General features: G+C 40.4%; 1 protein-coding gene across 1 annotated transcript in view; it reads right to left on the bottom strand.

The window, feature by feature from the left end:
• The window catches only part of atad2b (ATPase family AAA domain containing 2B), a 65,129-nt gene that overhangs the window by 22,640 nt on the left and 22,245 nt on the right, over positions 1–20,244 (bottom strand). Inside the window, exons 23-24 of the mRNA XM_080883098.1 lie at positions 19,638–19,760; positions 17,721–17,849 (exon numbers count right to left, since the gene is read on the bottom strand). Of these exons, the coding sequence (XP_080739224.1) occupies positions 17,721–17,849; positions 19,638–19,760 (252 nt within the window). The remainder of the gene's footprint in view (positions 1–17,720; positions 17,850–19,637; positions 19,761–20,244) is intronic.

The following is a 20,244-nucleotide window of genomic DNA, read 5'->3' as shown; positions in this document are numbered from 1 at the left end:
GTTAGTTCACTGTGGACTCTCTAATATTCATAAACTACTAGGCTTTATAATTCTGTAGAGGGTCATTGAATGATCTAAATCGGCCAAATTGGCATTTTATGCAGAATCAATAACATATGTAAGCTTGGTTCTCAAAGGACTTAAGGATCACAGCTCCTTAAAATTATTAGGCAGAGATCACACTGTACTGCACATACTGAGTAAAGCTTTTCGCCTGAATACTCCTGCTCCCCACAAAGATATGAATAGGCACACACTCAAAGGAAATCAGGATATGCCTGCATGCTGTCTGTCAAATTTCAAATCTCACATTCCTCTCTCCCCTCCAGTGCTTTTAGCCAGGTTTCATCTTTCCACTCTAAACGTGAGATGTGGTTATGCACACAGTATATGTACATTATGTTAAGTACCTGTCCATAATGAGAACAGAAGAGCAATGACAACTATTGCACCAACCGAAAGCTATATTTGGTCTCCCAGAAATAGACAACACAAAGAGGATAATTAGTCAACCAGTGCTTGCTGATGGGACTCATCTTTGGTAATGGTGTTCTCTAGTGACCCTCTTAATGACCAGTCACGAAACTGCTGTCAGCCACAACCAGCACAGGAGACAGCTCAGAAAGGAATAAAGTACACTTCATGCCAGATAATGTATTACAATTATTGCAGCAAACAGCTATTTACACAAGACTATTCTTCAGCTGTGTTTAGAAATCCATAGCATACTTGTATGTCGTTCCAAAGATTTTAATCACGTACATATACCTTACAAAACCAATGCATGATTCTGCATCTGGAGGGCTGAAGCAATAAAGCATGCAGCATTATAATTTTATCTAGACCTCCTCTGTGGCATCACTTTACATTATTGTCTTTCTCCTGTCAGTAACAATTAAATTCTCATGTTGCATCTGAAGAATAAGAAGTGAAATCCATCTGTCCCTGGTTATTTAAACTCACACTGGTATCCACGTAAGTGCTACCTTGAATTCTTTAATTTTTTACTGCTTTCACCATTTATTAAGTGTCCAGCCATTCAGCAGGCTAGGTATGCGTCACATTGGGGGACTAATCCCATTCAAAATCCAGAGCTAGTAGCATTTTTCATGCACAGTAAGCGCAGACCTTCTGATCTTATATAAAAATATTCCAAAAATAAGTGAAAAGAACTGCGATTTAAGACACTTTAATATAGTAATGTAGGAGCCACCTTTCCCATTAGCGGAGGACTGCAGAACTAGGGGCAATATGAGCCAGAGTTCATACTACCACCACAAAACAACACTGTGCCATTGTGCCCACAGTTTGCCATAAAGCCTCTCTCAAGCAGGTGCAGGGGCTGCAGTCTGGGCTAGATTTAAGGTGGAATGCACCTTTCATTTTTGGTTCCTCCTGATCTGATCTGAAAAGAGATGACAGCTGGAGGGTACGCTATGGAGCAGGCGCACAGTTCTATTCTTCAGACATGACTGGCACTCAGAATAGTTTCTTTGTTATAAGAGGAAGGGCCAGGGAAGGACAAAGAGAGCAACAAAGAAGAAATAATCTGGATAAACATTGGATTCTGTAAGCAGATATTTCACATTAGCAACAATGTGTGTGCGCGCACTTTTCATCTGGTCATAATGCTCACTTTTGACCACTTTTTTAAACCTTCCAGATATACAACCCCAATTCTGAAAAAGTTGTGTAAAATTATTCACAACAGAACATAGAAAACATATCAAATATTAGAACTAAAATATTAGCGCCTTTTGAATTTAATGGCAGCAAAACATCTCCACAAACTTTGAATAAGGGTAATAAAACGCTAAAAAAAACAGTAAGGGGCACAAAATAAAACAGCTGGAGAAACATTTTGGGACTAACTAGGTTAAGTGGCAACAGGTCAGTAGCATGATTGGTTACCATAAGAGCATCTTACAGAGACTGAGTTTCTCAGGAGTAAAGATGGGCATAGGTTCACAAATATGCAAAAACTGGGACTACAAATTGTGCAACAATTTCAGAATAATGTTCGACGATGCAAAGTTGGCCTCACAATGTAAAGTTCCATAAATAATGTGATTACATGAGTCTGATAATCTGGAGAAATCGGTGTGCGCAAGGGACAAGGCCAAAAAGCAATACTGATCTTTGGGCCCTGAGGTGGCACTGCATCAAAACAAACAAACCCTAGCATGATTCTGGGAGCCTTTTTAGCTCAGTGTTGAAATTGTGACTCATATGTCATAAGGCTAATTCAAAGATTCCTCTGGTCTTTTCTCCACTGTCCCACCAAGAGAAAGGCTAAAAGCCCCAAAGCAAGACCACATACTGCATCTAATCCAACATCATGGTATCATAATAGAAGAGTCCTGGTGCTGAACAGGCCTGAGTGCTGTTTGGGCCATTCAATAGACCAAAAATGACACAGGACTGTTGAGCAGCTAAAATCTTATATCTTAATTTTTCCAGTTCCCAGATGTTTACAGTCTGTTAAAAGAAGAGGGGTTGCTGTACAGTGGTAAACATGGCCAAGTCTCGATGTTTTTATGATGTGTTGCTGCCATAAATGACCTAATGTTTTCTTAAAATGGTATATATTGTCAGTTCAAAACATGTTTTCTATGTTCTGTTGCGAATAAAACATGGGTATGTGAGATTTCCAAATCACTGCATTCTGTTTTTATTTTCATTTTTACGCAGCTGCCCAACTTTTCAGAATTAGGTTGCTGGTAATAACGTAGCACCATCACCTTGCCAAGTCCAGCGATTAGTCACAGCATGGCTCTTTTCAATTTCTGCTGAGAAAATATTGCTTTCTTACCTAAACTTTTACCTCAAGATATGAAGCATCCTACTGAGAGAAGAGAAGGTGAGTCGGAATGGCAGCAGATGACTCGTCATTGTGAGCTCTTAAATAATGCATGAAAATCGTTAGAGCATGAAGAGCCAACCACAGAGGGGAGATATGCTGATGGGGGCGGGGAGACGGGAAGACGAAGGGAAAGAGAACCAGAGCACTTTGTAATAATTAAAAGTGTCTAACCCATCCACGGTGCATGTACGGGTCCACACACACAGACACACACACATTTTGAAAGCAGAAGCCCCAGGAGACTGCTATCCAAGCTGCCATGCAAGCAAGTATTAAATAAATAAATCAGTTCAGTGACACCAATGAGAAAAAAAAAACCCCAGCAGCATACTCTGGCAATGCCTTTGGGAAAAACTGTGAATCAATGTTTCTGATACACTGTAATTGGATCACCACTCTTAAGTCACATCCAAACCCATTTCAGACTTCCTTTCCATTAATCAGATGTCATCTGAATTATAAACCTTATAATATATGGACATAGCTTTAGGATCTGAAAAGTAAACCAATGCTGAGGTACTTTAAAGCAGCATTCTTCGTAATGGCCACCAGGGATCGGTGCCTCGGGTTCCCAAGAAAAACCTTTCAATTGCTAGTTTTAGGTCTCATATTATGTACACAATGCTCATCTTATAAATAATGGGTCCTATTAGAGTTGGGGGGAAAAAAATCAGAAAGAGACTTCACAAACCAATGGGCTGCTGTCTCTGTGGCCTGTCTTTTTATATAAAGGCTATAAATGTGAATGTGTCCGATTTACGTCTGATCGAGTACCTCGCTCAATTTACTCACTTTAAAAGTGAGTAAACTCATCCAGTAAATGTTACTAGTAACATTAGCACAATAGACCCAGTAAATACCCCAAAGCCTTGTCATTATTGTCCAGATCATACAGTTTATAGTCTCTCTGAAGAACCACATACCATTAGCATTATGAAATGTGGTGTACATATACTATTCATTAGTTTTATTCTCTCGTGATACACTAGCCCATAAAGTGTATCCACCTCAGAAAGGCTGCATATACTAGGAATATGGATTCAATGCCACATTATCAGTGCTAAGTCATACTTACTGAATACCTTTAAGCTAGTGAAACAAAATCAAGGTAATCAATCCATTCAACTACTATTAATTCTTAATCAGTTCTTGGCCTACATAATCCAAAACCCATTGGGCTGATTAATGTTAAAGTTTTAAGAAAGGAAAGTTTCTTAAATTAAATGTTCAACATTTTATGAGAATAATATATTTTATCTTTGTTGCTAATGCTTAACAGGAGTCCTTGTGGGCAACAGTAAACACCGGGTTATTTTCACTGGGCGCCAGTTTACAGGATGCGCCACAAAACCACAGTCGACTGTTCATTTTAGACATTGGCTGTATTACTTGTTTAACATCTGAAAAACTAACATACAACGCTAATTAATTAAAAAGTAAAAGGATAGGGATTTCTGTGCTTGATGCCTACTTTGTTAGGGACGAGTAACTTTCAAGTCTTTATAAGCTGCTAAGCTGAGAAGAAAGAAAGACTGATCTTATTTTACTTCAGTTTTATCCATCAAATTCATAGTTTATAAATTAGTTTCTTTACTTTGGTGAGGAAGGATAACTGAAGTCTTTTCTCATCTTCTCCCTTAGTGTAAAACCTATTTTAAAAGGCATAAACTCAGACACACAATACATATGACAATTCTTCCCAATATCCTTTAAGAAGCAGAAATGCTGCTCCACATCTTACTGCAATGTTCTCTCACTGTGACCCCTTCACACATCAGCTGACAAACACTGTGCATTTACAAATGGCCAAAAAAATGATCTCACTTCCTCAATACAACAATGCCAAAGAAGAAAAGAGGAAGAATTACACTGTAAAGCTTAAACTTTTCACTGCTGATCGAATATATCCCAGACATGAGTTATTACGCTCAGTGATGTAAAGGACAATGAAGCTGCTACAATTACTGAGTTTAAAAGCTACAATCATGACACATACCATAATTAAGCACCATGAAGTGATGAGCACTTCACAGAATAACATCAGTTGAACACAGACATAAAACTAAACTGTGGCAGACAGTGCATATAAAAATGGTTCTCTGGTTTGATCCATAAAATCCTTTTTGTCATTAGGTCGTTAGTTCAGAAAAATAGCCAAGAGACTGCTAATGTCTGCACTTTATATATTTGCAGAATTCACTGTGTCTCTCTTTTTTAAAAAAAATATGAGATACAGCTTTTAACACTCTACATACTTAATTAATCATTAATTTGTAAGTGTCATCACCACTGTAAGCATTGCTGCCTTTTTAATTAGACGTACATTTCACAAACAATTTGAGGCCCTGTCGAAATTGTAGATAAATTTCACGTCCATTAATTTTCTGAGCAGCACTGGTCTGAGGAGTTTCCCTGGTCCACTCGACACAAGTATGTTTCTCTCCCAACCTGGACAGATGTACTGTTGTTTACTAACCCATTTACCTCCTTCCTGCTGAATGTGTGTGAACGAAGAGTGAGTGTGTGTGTGTGTGTGTGTGTGTGTGTGTGTGTGTGTGTGTGTGTGTGTGTGTGTGTGTGTGTGTGTGTGTGTGTGTGTGTGTGTAAGGGCGTGGAGTGTGTGTTTCCATGGCAATGAGCAAAATTTTCCTTGCCTACAGAGAAAGCTTGCTCTGTAATTTTATTCTATGAATTTGCATGTGGGACAGCAGGCCAACACAGCGGTGCATTCATGCAGGGAAATATATTACAAAATTATGGGACTAAGGGAAATGAGCTCCCAAGAAAATATGTGAATATACAGATGGTTTTGTTTCTGTGTTTACATGTGTTATTTAATAACCACATAGGATTTGTGTGCGTGCTAGTCACAGCAGAATCCAATTGAGTCAAGCTATTGAATGTAAGGTCAATTTACTGCAGCTCTCGAGAAATGAAGACAAGGCACTGATATTAGACTTCCAGATTTAAGAGATTACAAAAACAACCAGAATATGAGCGTGTGACTCTGGTGATATAAGGACACGTTGTGAATAAGGGGGGAAGTTGAGAAAAGGCAAATCACCACTAGTAAACTTTATGACTTACATACAGTATAGGCTACTCACAAAATTTAAAGACACACTTCTATTACTTAGGATGTCTCTCGAAAAAAGTTATTCCATAACAAATTAATACTTGTGTTTTCCAGAAATCAAAAGCATATGTGGTACTCTACCACTGTGAGCAGCATAAAACAAATATTTATTTGTTATGGTCAGTGCTCTGGATGAAAAGGTATTATAATTGTGTGCTTGTGAGGAGCTAGAAATTTATGACATTACCTTTGTGATGCACCGTTTCATTTCCAGACTCTGTGCACCTTCCTTCATACATGTAGTACGCAGGCAGCCATGAATTCGCTGCAAGCATGGGTATAGGGTATTTTCCACCTGCATCCACATCTGAATTAAAAATATGACGGTCCAAAAGAAAAAACAAAACAAAAAGCACCACGACAGGAACGGATCAGCTTCCAACTCAGCTTTTTGTCATCCCAGGTCACTGGAATCGATTGAAGTTGGGGCCTCAATTGAGTAACATTAATGAAGTATCGATCAGTCCAGCTCTGATCACCCAAGACAGAGGGGGAGGAGCTTGGAGTTAAGAGCTGTGACCCAAACTTAAAAGTTTAAAAGACTTTCTACACACATTCTGTCCAAGTAAACAGTAAACACCATGCCACTCAAAGTCTACAGATTATTCACTTAAAATGCACAAGATTTTTACTTTAAAATTATCCCCAGGTGTCCTTTAAAACTATTAGAACATGCTTAAATGTCACCACCTTTTTTCTAAAAAGAAGCATAATTGTAATTCAAATGGATTGGCGACGTTGTTCTAAACTCTAGCAACAAGCACTTATTCTTGAAAAACTGTATTTTCCCAGCTGTATCCCTCTCTGGGGATTGCAGCCATTTCTAAATCATTCAACTGAGTAGTAATTAAAGCAATACAAAAGCTGCATATCCCCTGCCCTGCCTGCAGAACAAACTCCAGTTCATTGCTTCCTGATAACTTAAACCAAATTAATGAATTAAATGTTGTTTTTACAGAGGCAAACATAAAAAAAGGGAAAACCATATTAGGAAATGTCAAAAAAAAAGTTACATCAAGAGAAGCTCCTGTTTAAAGGGTTGTTTCAAATGCAAATCATGAGGATGTATAAGTAAAAAGGTTTTTAATATGATGCCTTCACTCATTTGAATCAGCAATACCAGTGGGGCAAATGGCAAATGAAAAATGCTCTGTATAGAATATATTAGGTGCAGACGTGATACACACAGGTGCAGTTTGCACCAATTATTGATCCTTATGGACATGAGAAAAAACTCAAAATTATATGATGTGTCCCTCATGGGTTCATAAATGCGGATATAATTTTGCTCACTCAAATGAATGCATGCGATAAACTGACTTATAACTCTCAAACGCCTCAAGGCCATTTAAGCTCAGCTTCATACAAACACTGACTGACACCAGTCTGAGACAGACTCTTTGATTTCCTTTAGCTGTGCTTCCACTTTTACATATACATTCCAACAGCAGGACTTCATGTATGAAATCATATACAAAAACACTTTAATCACAACTGTTTTAAATAAAGAAAAACACAAAATTTTTACTTATTTTTCAGGTTGCAAGCTATGATGCAACAGCACATAGCAGCAGCAGCAGCATGTACCATATATGCTTCAAGTAGGAGACAGGAGAATATGCAGACGAATGAGTGAAGAGAAAACACGAGATGACAAATAAAACGCTGGAGGAGACAAAAGAGAAAGTTCATCGTGGGACGCACGGCCTCGGGGTCTCCAAGTCATGAAAGGAAGCCGGCTGTTAGTTTATCAACTGATGTGACACTTTGCACTGACACTTAATGAAATGTCCGGATCAATAAATGATCCGCTCCTTGCTTCTTGAAATTAAGGAGATCAGTCACTTCCCTCTATTGCTGTGTCACTACCTTCCCATTTCACACATTCACCCACCACACCTCCACCTCAGGCTGTGCCACTACTCTTGGTTAAAAAATAAAACAGTTTTATTGCCAAAAGTCTCTTTATGCCACTTTTCTGAACTTTAAACAAAGCAACAGTACGTGCAGCTTAGCACGAAGACGCAGGCATATGCAGGTAGCCTGGCTCTGCCAGTAGGAAACCGCTTCTGTTTAGCACAATTAAAGTACTGGCAAATAATTTCTACCATTTACACAACCAATACACAATAAAAAGGTTGAAACTTTTCTTGCTATTGTGTTGGCTGGAGCAATGACCTGAGGGAGTATCCTGGCAAGTTCAGTGATGGTGAAAGGGGTTAACCAGGGGTTAATTTTCTTCTAAGTGCAGCACACTGATTTTATGAAGTCACAATAGAAAACACACAAACACACGCGCTCACACAAAGAGCACCTCCATCTGCAACGCCAGCAAGCATCACTGTAAACTAAAAGCACTCACTTTAATGGGTAAGATTATTCACCAACACCCTGCTTTAGCACAATGCCAGAAAGAAACATACATATTTCAGCCTAATAAAATGGAGCCCATATGATACAGCAAATTTTAATTTACTTTTTGTATTCACTTTCACAGCAACACTCTTGATTGCTCTCATATTGTAAACCAAAGCCCCCCCCCCCCCCCCCCCACTCACCCCCCCACTCACACACACCTTTTCCTTCCTTTTGCCCCTCCCTGAAATCTCTGGATCACTCACTCTTTGTTCATTTGCAGCATAGATGCCTCAAAAAAAAAAAAAAAAGACAGCCTTCGGTCAATAAGCTCTATAGTGAAAGATAAACTCACAGGGTTTCCATAAGTGAACCCGAGGAAGGATTATTAACAATTGCCTGCAGCTTCCTTTGTCTGTAGGTTTCTCGCTCAGTCTGCTTTCTGTTGGGACAGCTGGATGTTAGCTGCGCTTCTCTGTTGCTCTTCCCGTGACTATTATACAGGTCTCACGAGACAACCAGGTCCACCGTTGCCTGGGGCTCTCTTCACCCCTGCTTGTACCTGTAAACTTACCACGTAGGAGGCAGACCACCAGTTGGCCACCTGTTAGTCTGAGCCTTAAATTCCCTGTGTTGCCACACTCTCCTCCATTCTTCAATTTGTTTTTCATTTCTATTATATTTAAAGATTAGGGAACCCTCCAGTAAAAAGGCATGCTTTAAGTTCAATAACTATATGAAGTATAAATGGAAGAAAAATCATTTCATTAATAACATGCTAGTCACCAAAATTGGGATCATGATTTTTGCTATATTCGAGCAGCCTTAAATAAAATGTAAGGTGCAACAAATAGCTTCTTTTGTGTCAGAGTTGCCACCCAGTAATGCTACTGCATATTAGTAGTATTACAAAGAGTAAATTCAGCCAAAGAAAGAAGAACTGAGAAAATAATTCAGTCAGAGCATCAATCTTTTCCTGTCCTTCTCCTCTCTGCTGCTCAGTAAATGGCCAGTGGGATAACAGTGCCTGTGGTGCCCTCTTCACAGAAGACAGATATGCCCTCACGCACCAGCAGCTCGCAAGAACTATTGAAGATGTCAGCCTACGCACACATGCACATACAAAGCAGGCCATGAAAGCCTTTTGGGGAAAAAGGTCTGTCGCCTGCAGCAATAACATGCATACACACATGTTGTAAGTCAGGAGTGGGAGGGGGTGGAGAGATCTGCACCGGTTGACTCATTTTGACTGATTTGCAAGTAACAGCACTCCTCTTGGAGTGGAGAAAGTACGATCATGCACCTGGCAGAAGTCTTTTGACAAGGGCAGTAATGTTCAACAGCCAGCTATAGTGTAAAATAAAACACCGTGAAGAAAACGGGAACACTATACTCTCCAGAGATCTGTGTTAGAGCAGGAGGTGGGTGCCAGTGTAATGTAGAATTTAAGTTTTAATCTATTTATCGTCTGTAAACACTTCTACAGTTTCACTTGGCATAGACGTTGTTTTGCTACATATTAAAATGGTGACACGTCTGCGGAGCCCCGCGAACTTTCACAGGTAAATTAAAATAACTTGTCATACAGTCCATGTGTCTTACATGGAAATTACCGGTTAGATTACTCTGGGATATAATGCCACAGCTAGAATCAAAATCAGAATCAGAAATGTTGAGCAGGTTTACAACATTAGGAAATTGCTGCGGCACTTAGTGCAAAACATACTAGGCCTAGTTTCATTTTACTGTCCGTCTGACAAAAGCCAAGATCAGGAGGCATTTCACATTCACAGTGAGGGATAGCAATTGCACTCTGCTGAAAGTCTTACACGTGCTAAATTGATTAGATTAGATACCAATTAGATACCCTGTGAGTCTGTTAAAGGATTCTGGTTGTCACAGCTGTATGATAATAAGACTTGGCAGAAAGGAATATTAAATTAACCGATGTTTACACTGAGATTCTTTTCCTCCACACAGACACCTTTCTGTATGCCGTTTTCCTTTCACGATTCAACAGCCATTTATTAAACTTAGACCATCTGAATCCCGGTAATCATCTTAATATAAAATATGACATGTGACTGCAGATTCCTGCCACATATTGCTACAGCATTATTTGGTCTGTTCGTGCCGTTGGCTGTGAAATAAAAATGATATGACGCTCTTATAAGGTGTAATAAGACACAGAAATACAAAAATTGGTCATTTTTGCCATTGCTAGGTAACATGTGGCTATTATATCATTTCTAATTCAGCTTTTGTGAAAATAAAAAGAGACGTTACTGTCATTACAACGGGATGCTTTCGATGGTGTTTTAGGTGCATAAAGGCAAAAAGCAGGTCATTTTAACCTGTTACCAGGTGGCTGCCAGGCAACGGGATAACATAATTTATCATGCACATTTAAAAAAATATTTTACCTTTTTCTTTTAATGACTTTTATTCACTCTTGTTTTGTTTTTTTCCCCATCTCCCTGATCACTAGAAAACACGCAGAAAATATGGGAAGAGGCTGATTGCCTCCCCTCAAAAGCCTATCAAGAAAAACACTGCATTTAATTGTAGATACCTTGGCTAAATTTCCTTGAACCTCTGGAATTAAAGCTCCAAGATGACACTTCAATCACATTTTGATTGCTTCATTTTCAAGTCTCCTGGTGGTGGTGGTGAGGGAGGTACTGTAGAGAAGTTATGAAAATTGTGTCACTGACCAAATACTTAAAGACCTGACTTCAAAATGGAAATAGCTCAAGGTCTGTGAATATAGCAATTTACACTCCCTTGTCCCTAACAAAGACAAAATGCAGTGATGAATAAAATAAGTGAAAGTAGGGCTGGGCCATATCATACCGTTCACGGTAATACCGGTATGTATGTCTTGAGTGGTGTGGAACTGGTTTAGCTTTTGTCCGTCAGATACACAACAAAGCACTATTTTTGGTAGAGCATACTTGCCCAGAGTAATTGGCATTTCATGTGAAACGTACAATGGTCAACTCGCTGTAAAAAAGTCGATCGAATTTGGATGGAAAAGTCTAATCCATTTTCTTTACTATAGCTTTTTTGATCTTTGATTTTTTGATTTTGATATACAAAACTACAACCATTCTGGATCAGGTGCTTTAACTGTAGAGGACATACTTGGAAACAAGCATGCCTAAAAAAACAAAAACAAACTATGGGCCCACATGGACTGCTTATAAGTCAAAACATGGGTAAAATTCCTGATTTCTATAAAAGTATGAACATTAAAATGCGGCTAGTGATTATTAAAAACCGTTATTTCCTCCTTTTTTTCTGAAAAGGTGACGTATATGGAGAGAGAAAAGTGCATCTGATCTCCGGGTTTAATGGAGATGTGGTGATTAGCCTAGACGTGATTGTAGGACTAAACTGATGTAATTAAAAACCTTGTCACCACACATTTCTCTTCTTATGATGGTCTAATGTGACTCTGCTTTTAAAGAGTCCCCAGAGATGTGAGCATGGATATGTGAGTTTATATGAAGGAAAGTTAATCTTCACCAAAGAGATTAGCTTCTCTATTGTAGGCGGGGGGGAAAAGGTGTCGGTATCATTACCAATAACCGCTGAAGCCAAAGGATTAAAACCACTCGAGTGAAAATTTGTAAAGCGTGTTTGAACAAAATACTCAATAAGAATTGTAGAAAAAGGTTGTTAGCGTGCTGTCCAAACCAAGCCAAACGTTATGAAAAAAGCAGGATGTTAATAGGAACACTGATAACAGTTCACATCCTATAAAACCGAGTTTAAGTATTGCATGAAGTTCAAAAGACAATTTAGGCCTCATCAACAAATCCATATGTCATTTCAACTAATCAAGCACTAATGCATCATGTTTGTGCAATTGTTCCAGTCAATTACAACTTATCAGGACCGGGCAGAGAGAGGGAATGCACCCCATTAGGCTGCTTGCCGTTTACTAGCTTCTGATGTTTACTGAAACTGACTAATCGACTGCACTATGGTAAAAACAATGAGAGTAAAAGCCCAGGAGGCCTTGTATAATTTTCTGTCTGTAGTACAGACTAAATGCTGGAATGCCGGGCTGCTCTCTAATGTTGGAGAGAGGCAGAGTAAAAAAGGAGAACCCCTTTATCACAGAAAGCACAGCTCTAGATCCACTTTAATTGGAATGGCAGGCAAGCCAGTCCTTTGTGAAAATTCAAACCTGTCTATTACCAACAGAAGCTCAGGAATGACGGAAGGTATTCCTAGAAAGAAAACAAAAGGAGTCATTTGAGGTTTAGTCATTTGATAAAGCAGTCCATCAGCAGAAATGTCGCTGTTAATACACTGTATGAAAGCTTTTAGGCTCAACCGAGCTCCACAAAGAACAACAAAAATAATAAAAACAACACTGTGCAAAATGGACACCTACGCACTGGCAGTATTTTCATACTCACCCTTGCCCTAATCTGTCTGTACAACACTAAGCACAGCCTCTGAAAAGGCATTAACCATATATCATAATAGGGAATTGTCAGCGTTATAATACTTTCTGTCTAGCATTCAGAAGCCTACCGCCCTCACTCACTCATTTACTTCCCCCTTTCCCCTCACTCTCTCTCCCCTTTCCTAGCGTCCTTAGGCAACACAGCTTGTCGTCATTGGGCATGCACAGAGACACTGAGCACTGATGCTCAATCATTCTAGTGCAACTCTCTAGGCTCATTTCTTTCAGACAGAAATGTAAGCGGTTTAAAATAATATATATGGTTATCTGCATGGCACAGAAATAAAAAACAGACATTAAAATCCTGTGAAGAGCCTCATCACACAACGCTGTAAATTGTGCACACTTAGCATGTGGCAACAGCAATGCACGGTGATACGTTGGGAGTGGAAAGATCCACATACGCAGAATGAATCTTCAAAGACATTAACTAGTGCAGATAAGCTGACACTGATGTCAGCTCATCTGCACCCCAAAACAATAAATTGAAGCAAGAGGCATCACAGATAATTTTACATTCATTTCACGCTTGGTGCCACAATGATCCAAGAGGCATCTGTGCCCACAAAATGGCAGCTTATGCTCGGGGCTTTGCACGGATTTTATTAGTGACTGCCACGGGGTGTCAGAGTGTGCAGCTCAAGATTGCTTCTGCTTGGTAGCCAAGAAGTGACTTGAGGAGAATCGGTGTCCAGTTCTAATAACTAATAATAACATCATCACCTCAGCTTTAGGCAAGGTGCTTTGTTTTCTGCTGCTGGCCACCAGCATGTTCTCATTTGGACCCTTGAGAAGCTGAGGAAATATTAAATCCACACAACAGGATGATTCATCACCTCTGGTCTGTACCAGATGGCGTTTACAAGGGTTTGCAGCACATGTAATGTAAACTGAAATGTGCAATTTACTATATTTGATCAACAACTATCATGAAGAAATATCTAGATAATTGAATACAAGAATGTATTATGTAACTGCAAAAAACCCCAAAACAAAACCTTATTTTATGACAAGTTTTGGTCCTTAGGGTGTTTAATTCTTCTCATGAGACATCGTTAGGCAGGCAACTGACAGGTCCTAACTTCGTTCAACAAGATAACTCCAAATATACAGATAATGATAAAGAACCATATTCAGCGACAAGAAAAGTAAGTACTGCAAGGAATGGCAGATCCCCCGCTGGGAAGAGACAACTGAGACAGCCTAAAACCACAGAAGAAATTAGGCATGTTTGAAGCGAACTATCAAAAGCTGTTCATGTGTGCACCTGAGAACTGGTGCTGTTTTGAATGTCATGGACGCTTACACAAAATAGCCGCTTTTTTTCCCTCCATGTGTATGAAGGTAATGACAAATGAAAGCTACTTGAGGCATTATTTTCAAAAGCATCTAAACTTTAGTCCGAGTGCTTAAACCTTCCCACAGAATTGTGTTCTGGTATTTAAAACTTTGGACTCAACAACACTGTCTCTTTCATTTTCAAGTTCATTTGGCAAACACGGCAGCCTCTTAAACAGGACAAGTGCCATTATTACTTTTTTTCAACTATGAACCATAACATCAAATCAAATAAAGGAACTTATTAAAGTACTTAAGAAAATTTAGCAAATGGAGCAAACTAAATGAGATGATTGGACTGAAATCTAAACTGGCTAATTGTACATCCGTATTCCATTTACCTGAAATGTTAGGTTACATGCAGCACCTGTAGAGCAGAGCTGTATAAAAGCTACAAAGACAACAAACGCTTTGCAGCAGCTGCAGATTCAACATGTCTTTGGCACGCTGACTTCAAGGTAAAACTTAATTTAGTGGGTCCATGTAAATATGAAAGGCACAGATGAGAAAATGAAGTTAACCAAATTCTCTGCTTTGTGTTTATAAATGAAACAGAGTGCCCTTCTATTAACCTATTTCCTTGTGCGCTGCAACCATCACAGCAAATCACAAGCTGCGTGCCTGCTGTCCCTTTGAGCCAAAATTCAGGCCATCCTTTTATGCAGTGACTACTTCAGCCTGAGGTAAAAGGAGTGTTTATTGTGACTTTAAAATACCCCATCAAGGTCTTATGATGGATTGACATTGGCAATGGAGAGAGGATCTGCCTGTTTATTGTGATACCAGGCTTGGGGAGAGGCAAGGCGCAGCAGTGTTCCATCTACATGAATGCAGCCGGGTGGCTGTTGCCTTGGGCGTGCCATTGAGTGACGCGGAGGACACATTATGCAGCATCTGCATCATTACTCTTGTCTTCCACAAACGGTTCAACAGTTGAATAGGACAATCTTCATAAGTAGCAAAAGAAAAGCACCGGTGAACCGTGCCAACAAAACAGACCGAGTTTAGTCTTTGCCAAAGTGAAAATGTAGCCGGCCGCTTGAGACAAAGCAAGAGAGAATAATCAAAAACTGCAGTTCAGTTAAGCAATTAATCAACAGCTGTCTTGTGATGGTCACAGAAAGAAACCTTGCTGATTTAGCTTGTAAAACAGTCATCAGTGAATCAGGAAAACAGGGGGCTAAATTATGAATGAAAGGAAGGCACTCCACATGAACCCAATGCTGGTGGTGATGCACTATGAATGAACCCAGCCTTTGGCCCAGGTAATGGGCCTTGGTTTTTCTCCTGGGAGGGGGTGGCAGGAGAAGGGGGAGGGTGAGAAAAGAAGGGCCAGGAGAGGGGAGCAGAGAAACTATCACAAAGCCACGCATGGATTCTAATGGAAACCCCATCGCCCTTCACATTTCCTTGTGCATTAACAGCAGCAAGGTCTCCCATCTTACTAACCCTGAGAGGGCTGGTAGCAGCAGCAGCTGCCCGCCCACCATCTACATTCTCAACGACTCGGCTTATCTACCCAAACTGCTTTTAACACCTGAATCAGAAATACCGCTAGCCTTTCAAAAAGCCTTCCACGTAACTTTCTCCATGCTTTCAAATAGTGCATTGCATCCCCGCTACCACTCTGTTATATCTGACTGTCATGGGCAATTCTCAGCTTCAGGCAAACAGAAAAGAGGGATGGAAGGAGAGGGAGAGTGGTGGCCCAGATAAAAGCCCTATAGAGCTGCAGATGCCCAAAGAGCTCCAGATAGGCTCTATCCCCGGAAGGTAATGATCGAGGATAACTTTGACCTTCAAGTGTCCTGCCCTTCCACAGAAGAACAGGGGAAAGGTAATAACCCCAGAATGACCTGGCTGAAGTGGATGCGATTTCAGGAACGATTCTTCAGCTCTGGCATCTCTTCCAGCTGATGTTCCATTCCTTTGTTATGTGGCTTTGTCATATCTCGGCACATAACTGGTTCAATTAGCCTAATAGCTGCCTTGCTGAGGTGCACCAGGTGAGAACTGGCTGCCAATGTCACCAATTAATCACCTGAGTTAGCCTAATTAATTAAGTCTCTGGTGGAGGCTGATAACGACTCTCCCAAGAGCTTTTAAATTGCTGGTTAGTATCTGTGACATTTAGCGTCATAGATAAAGACTGCAGCTAAAGGTAGCACATACAGCTGGCTGTCACCTGTTATCAAAGAAAAAAAAAAAAGGTCTGTGCAGATTAATAAATTAGACCCTTCTTTCACTTTGCCACTGATTTGTTTGGATTATTTACAGATTATATTACTTAAAATTTTGCAAATAATTGTTATTAGCAATCAACTTATGACTAAATACACTTGCATAATATCATGTGATGCAATACAACAAGCAGCAATTTGGAGATTATTTAAAATATGAATAATCTGGCTAATATAACATATTTTTGTTTCCACTTCTCCAGTGCTACATTGGAAGAAAAAAAAGGGGGTGGAAACAGGACTGTGTTGGAGTGTGATGTTAAAGTCTTCTACCAAAGCTTCATTAGTTAACCCTGAACTGCTGTTTAGGTGAACATTAATCTGCACATTTCACCTCCACACTATCAAACTGTTACTCTTGGCTTTAACAGAACCTGATGAGTTGCAGTGAGCTTGAGTTCTCAGATGTTTGCCGTTCAAAAAAGATGCCCTCCTCTCTCAAGAGGGCACCATCTCCCTCAGAGAACGCATGGTTTACTCACACAGTAGGGGTTCCTTTAGGTAAACTCTCATGAGAGACAAGCACCACCTAGTGTTGGACTGGTGCACTACACAGGCACACAAAAAGCCACAACAGAGCATTTTAAATAGCTTTTACCACTTCAGTCATTAAATTTGATCATCTCAGATAATTAACCATCATTATGTAATGATGTAGTTTTATAAAGAAGCGAGGGTCTCAAAGTGATCTCTAAATTTTTCATTTTCTGTTGATCTCATGGCTGCAGAAGACCCTTTGGCTAGCATCTCAGTCTTCCCTTACCCTATCCAGGTAAATGCTAGAGAACATCTTTTCAGATTACTTGCATAATCTGCTTACCTTTGATTTGTAAAAAGGTAACAGCCTCATTAGTCTGCCCCCCATCCATTCCCGGCCCTCCCTTCACCTTTAGGCACCTGCCGTTTGCCACAGGTGGGCATGTAATTGCTCTGTGGCGTGGTCATGTTCTGAATGGTTAGAAGAGAGCAGCCTTGCTAATGAGGCTGCTCACTGTGTTGCTTCTGCACTGCTGAGAAATGTATGTGTGTGTGTGAGGAGCCAGGTGTGGGGTGTGTGTGTGTGTGTGTTGAGAATCACATACATCTGGTATTCTGTTGCAGTACGACACAGCTGCTGGCTGCTGTGTTTGGGAGAGTCAAAAGTTTTGAGTGAATGCAGAAAGGCTCGCAGTATTTGGAGAGAATCTGAGTTTTTTCTGCATTTGCTTGACACTACAAGGCAAGCGTGTGCATGATCAGCCTGTTGAGCTCATCTTCCACCCCCGTTGTGGGTATGTGTGTGGTCTAAAAGATTGCATAAATACTCACTAGTGGTGCAATGTTTCTCAGTGGCATCACCCTGAGTGCTGCTCCTGGGTTGCTCCTCTCCCGCACTGTGGTGCTTCCTGGTTGCACCAGCACCCGGAACCGCTGACAGCTGAGCCGGCGTCAGAAGGTCTGCGGTGCCCACAGAGGATCAGTTACCGACAATGGACAATACTCTTTGTGCTTTGTGTGCGTGTGCAGTTCGGTGTGTGTAAACACGAAAAGCACTTCTGAAACACGCTGCTGGCAGTATATTATGTCAGCGTGTATGTGAGAATAAAACACCAAAAGGCTATGAAGGTACGTTGGCAGACATTGATAAAAATGTGATGTGACACACAAAGATGACCAAAGGGTTGTGATATGCCGAGTGAAGTACAACTGTGTGTCATTCAGCACAGACATTAATATTAAAACTACAAAGATATAATTTGCAATGGTTATGTTTCACTCGGAGCTCGAGTATGACAGGAATAAAAAACAGAACTGGAAGCGTAGAGACATGCAAGCCCCTGAAAATGAGACATTTCAACTCTAACATCCGGCGATATTTATGTTTTTAGCCAAATTTATCACAACTCCTTTCATCTTGTCACGGGGGAGGAACCCCCACCCACCCCCGGACGCACTGTGGGTTTTGAACGCCGCTGCAGCTGGACATCATGCAGTGCTGGGCTAATTGATAGCTTTATAGCAGGACCTTGACTGGAAGATTAAATATTTACACTGCTGTATTCCTCCTCTCAGGCAATTGACTTCTGCTCCTGCAATATTCATTTAGCATCCTGTGCTTTTAGTTGCTAAAAGAGGAAATCAAAAGAAACAGGGTGACTTCTGAAAATTGGCTTTTTTTGCTTGACAAAAAAAACTGTCAGGCCTCTGTGGCTGATGTCAATAAGACCTCTGTGCATACTTCAGATTATATTTTATATGAGAAATTTGGTCTTCTTGTGCAGTTCCCTGGCAGTCGCATCACTTTGAGAGGCGAAGATGGAAGATAACCTCAGCTTCAAGAGCAGTTTTGTGTCCATTTCTAGAAAAAGTCAGTGCAAGGACTGAACACATCCTGTTTTTTCTGTCGGCATATGCCCACACAGATATGATTTGTAGCCCAATCTGGTCATGGCTTACATTACTAAGAGGAATGTAACAAGTGTGCTGTGCTCTTTGTACAAAATGTTGTTAATTAATGTTAACTCCCACGTGGGCATGTAAAGCAATCGGAATATTTAAACAAGATTATACAGATTTGTGCTCAGTATTTGACAGCATACATAAAACACATCATATTACTGCGTTGCCTGTGTGCTTCTATGTGCATAAGCCTAATTTAGATTTACCCTCCGTCCACCCAGCACTGCTTGGGGCTGTTTGGTGAGTGTACAAATATGGAGCGTCAGGCAGACAGCTAGCACAGAAGGTACTGTCTGAAACACTGGAGCCTGAGGCGCCACTCCTTTTTGTGCCACATACTCTGCACTAAAAACTGACTGCTCCATCAAGTACTGCTGGGCTACCCTACAGATTTTCTTCCTAAAAGCAAATTTCTATTCTCTGAAAGAATCTATCAAAGACTTTCCAGATGAGAGGGGGAGGGGGGGAGCAGACAGGCTGGGAACCACACAGCTAACATTAACTGGCTTGAGTTCATTATTGAGCTCAGCCTGAATATTCTCCCAAAATATTTAGATATTTAGATAAACAAACTGTACTTTTAAGTGTCATCATTAGTCAGCTGACACAACAATATAATGAAACGCAGCAAAACACTCCTAACAAAATACTGGAGTAAGAGTTATTAAAATGATCACATTGGAAAAACTCTTCTTTTTCTTTTTATAAGCAGCTAATTTAGGATGTTTGGATCTGCAGCAACCCCCCACCCCGACTCCCCCTTCTCCATTTAAATGAAGTTCTTACCCCTCTTCCTGCGCGCCTCCTTAATCTCTTCACACATGCGATCAAACTCAGGGTCCAGCTCAGCAGCGAATATGGCATGGGCTGTGTCCTTTAAACTGCACGCTCTGTGCCTGATCACCTTGTCTGAGAAGGGAGGAGACGACAAAACAACACAAATGAAGAAACACACAAACCACAGCTTTCTGTATAGGGCTGCATTCATGCCATATGTTCAGAGACATGCTGAGAACATAGTGCAGACATCTACCCAAATCTCTGGTATGGCATTTTAAATATTCATTTGCCTCCCATCATGAAAGCATGCTCTCCATACCCTAACGAGCAGGCAAAGCAAAGAGTCAATAGAAAGCCTAACCCATTCCACTGTATCTGTGAGAAAGGGGAGTGAAGAATTTTCTCACAGTACCAACGAAAGGAAAGAGCTGGCTTTAGTGAGAAATGTTAGTGGGCAGAACTGCAGACATGAAAGCAGGAATGCCACTACTTCAAACATTTAAGACAAAGTTGGGTGCATTATATGCACACACAACCATGTATATTGCACATACAAAGAGAAATATTTTTAAAATGCACACTCATTATCTCTCACAGTCCTTACACCTTTATA

This window comes from Rhamphochromis sp. 'chilingali', assembly GCF_963969265.1.
Source record: "Rhamphochromis sp. 'chilingali' genome assembly, chromosome: 5".
Classification (NCBI taxonomy): domain Eukaryota; kingdom Metazoa; phylum Chordata; class Actinopteri; order Cichliformes; family Cichlidae; genus Rhamphochromis; species Rhamphochromis sp. 'chilingali'.
Note: the sequence above shows the minus strand (reverse complement) of the source record. Positions and strands in the feature narration are given on the sequence as shown.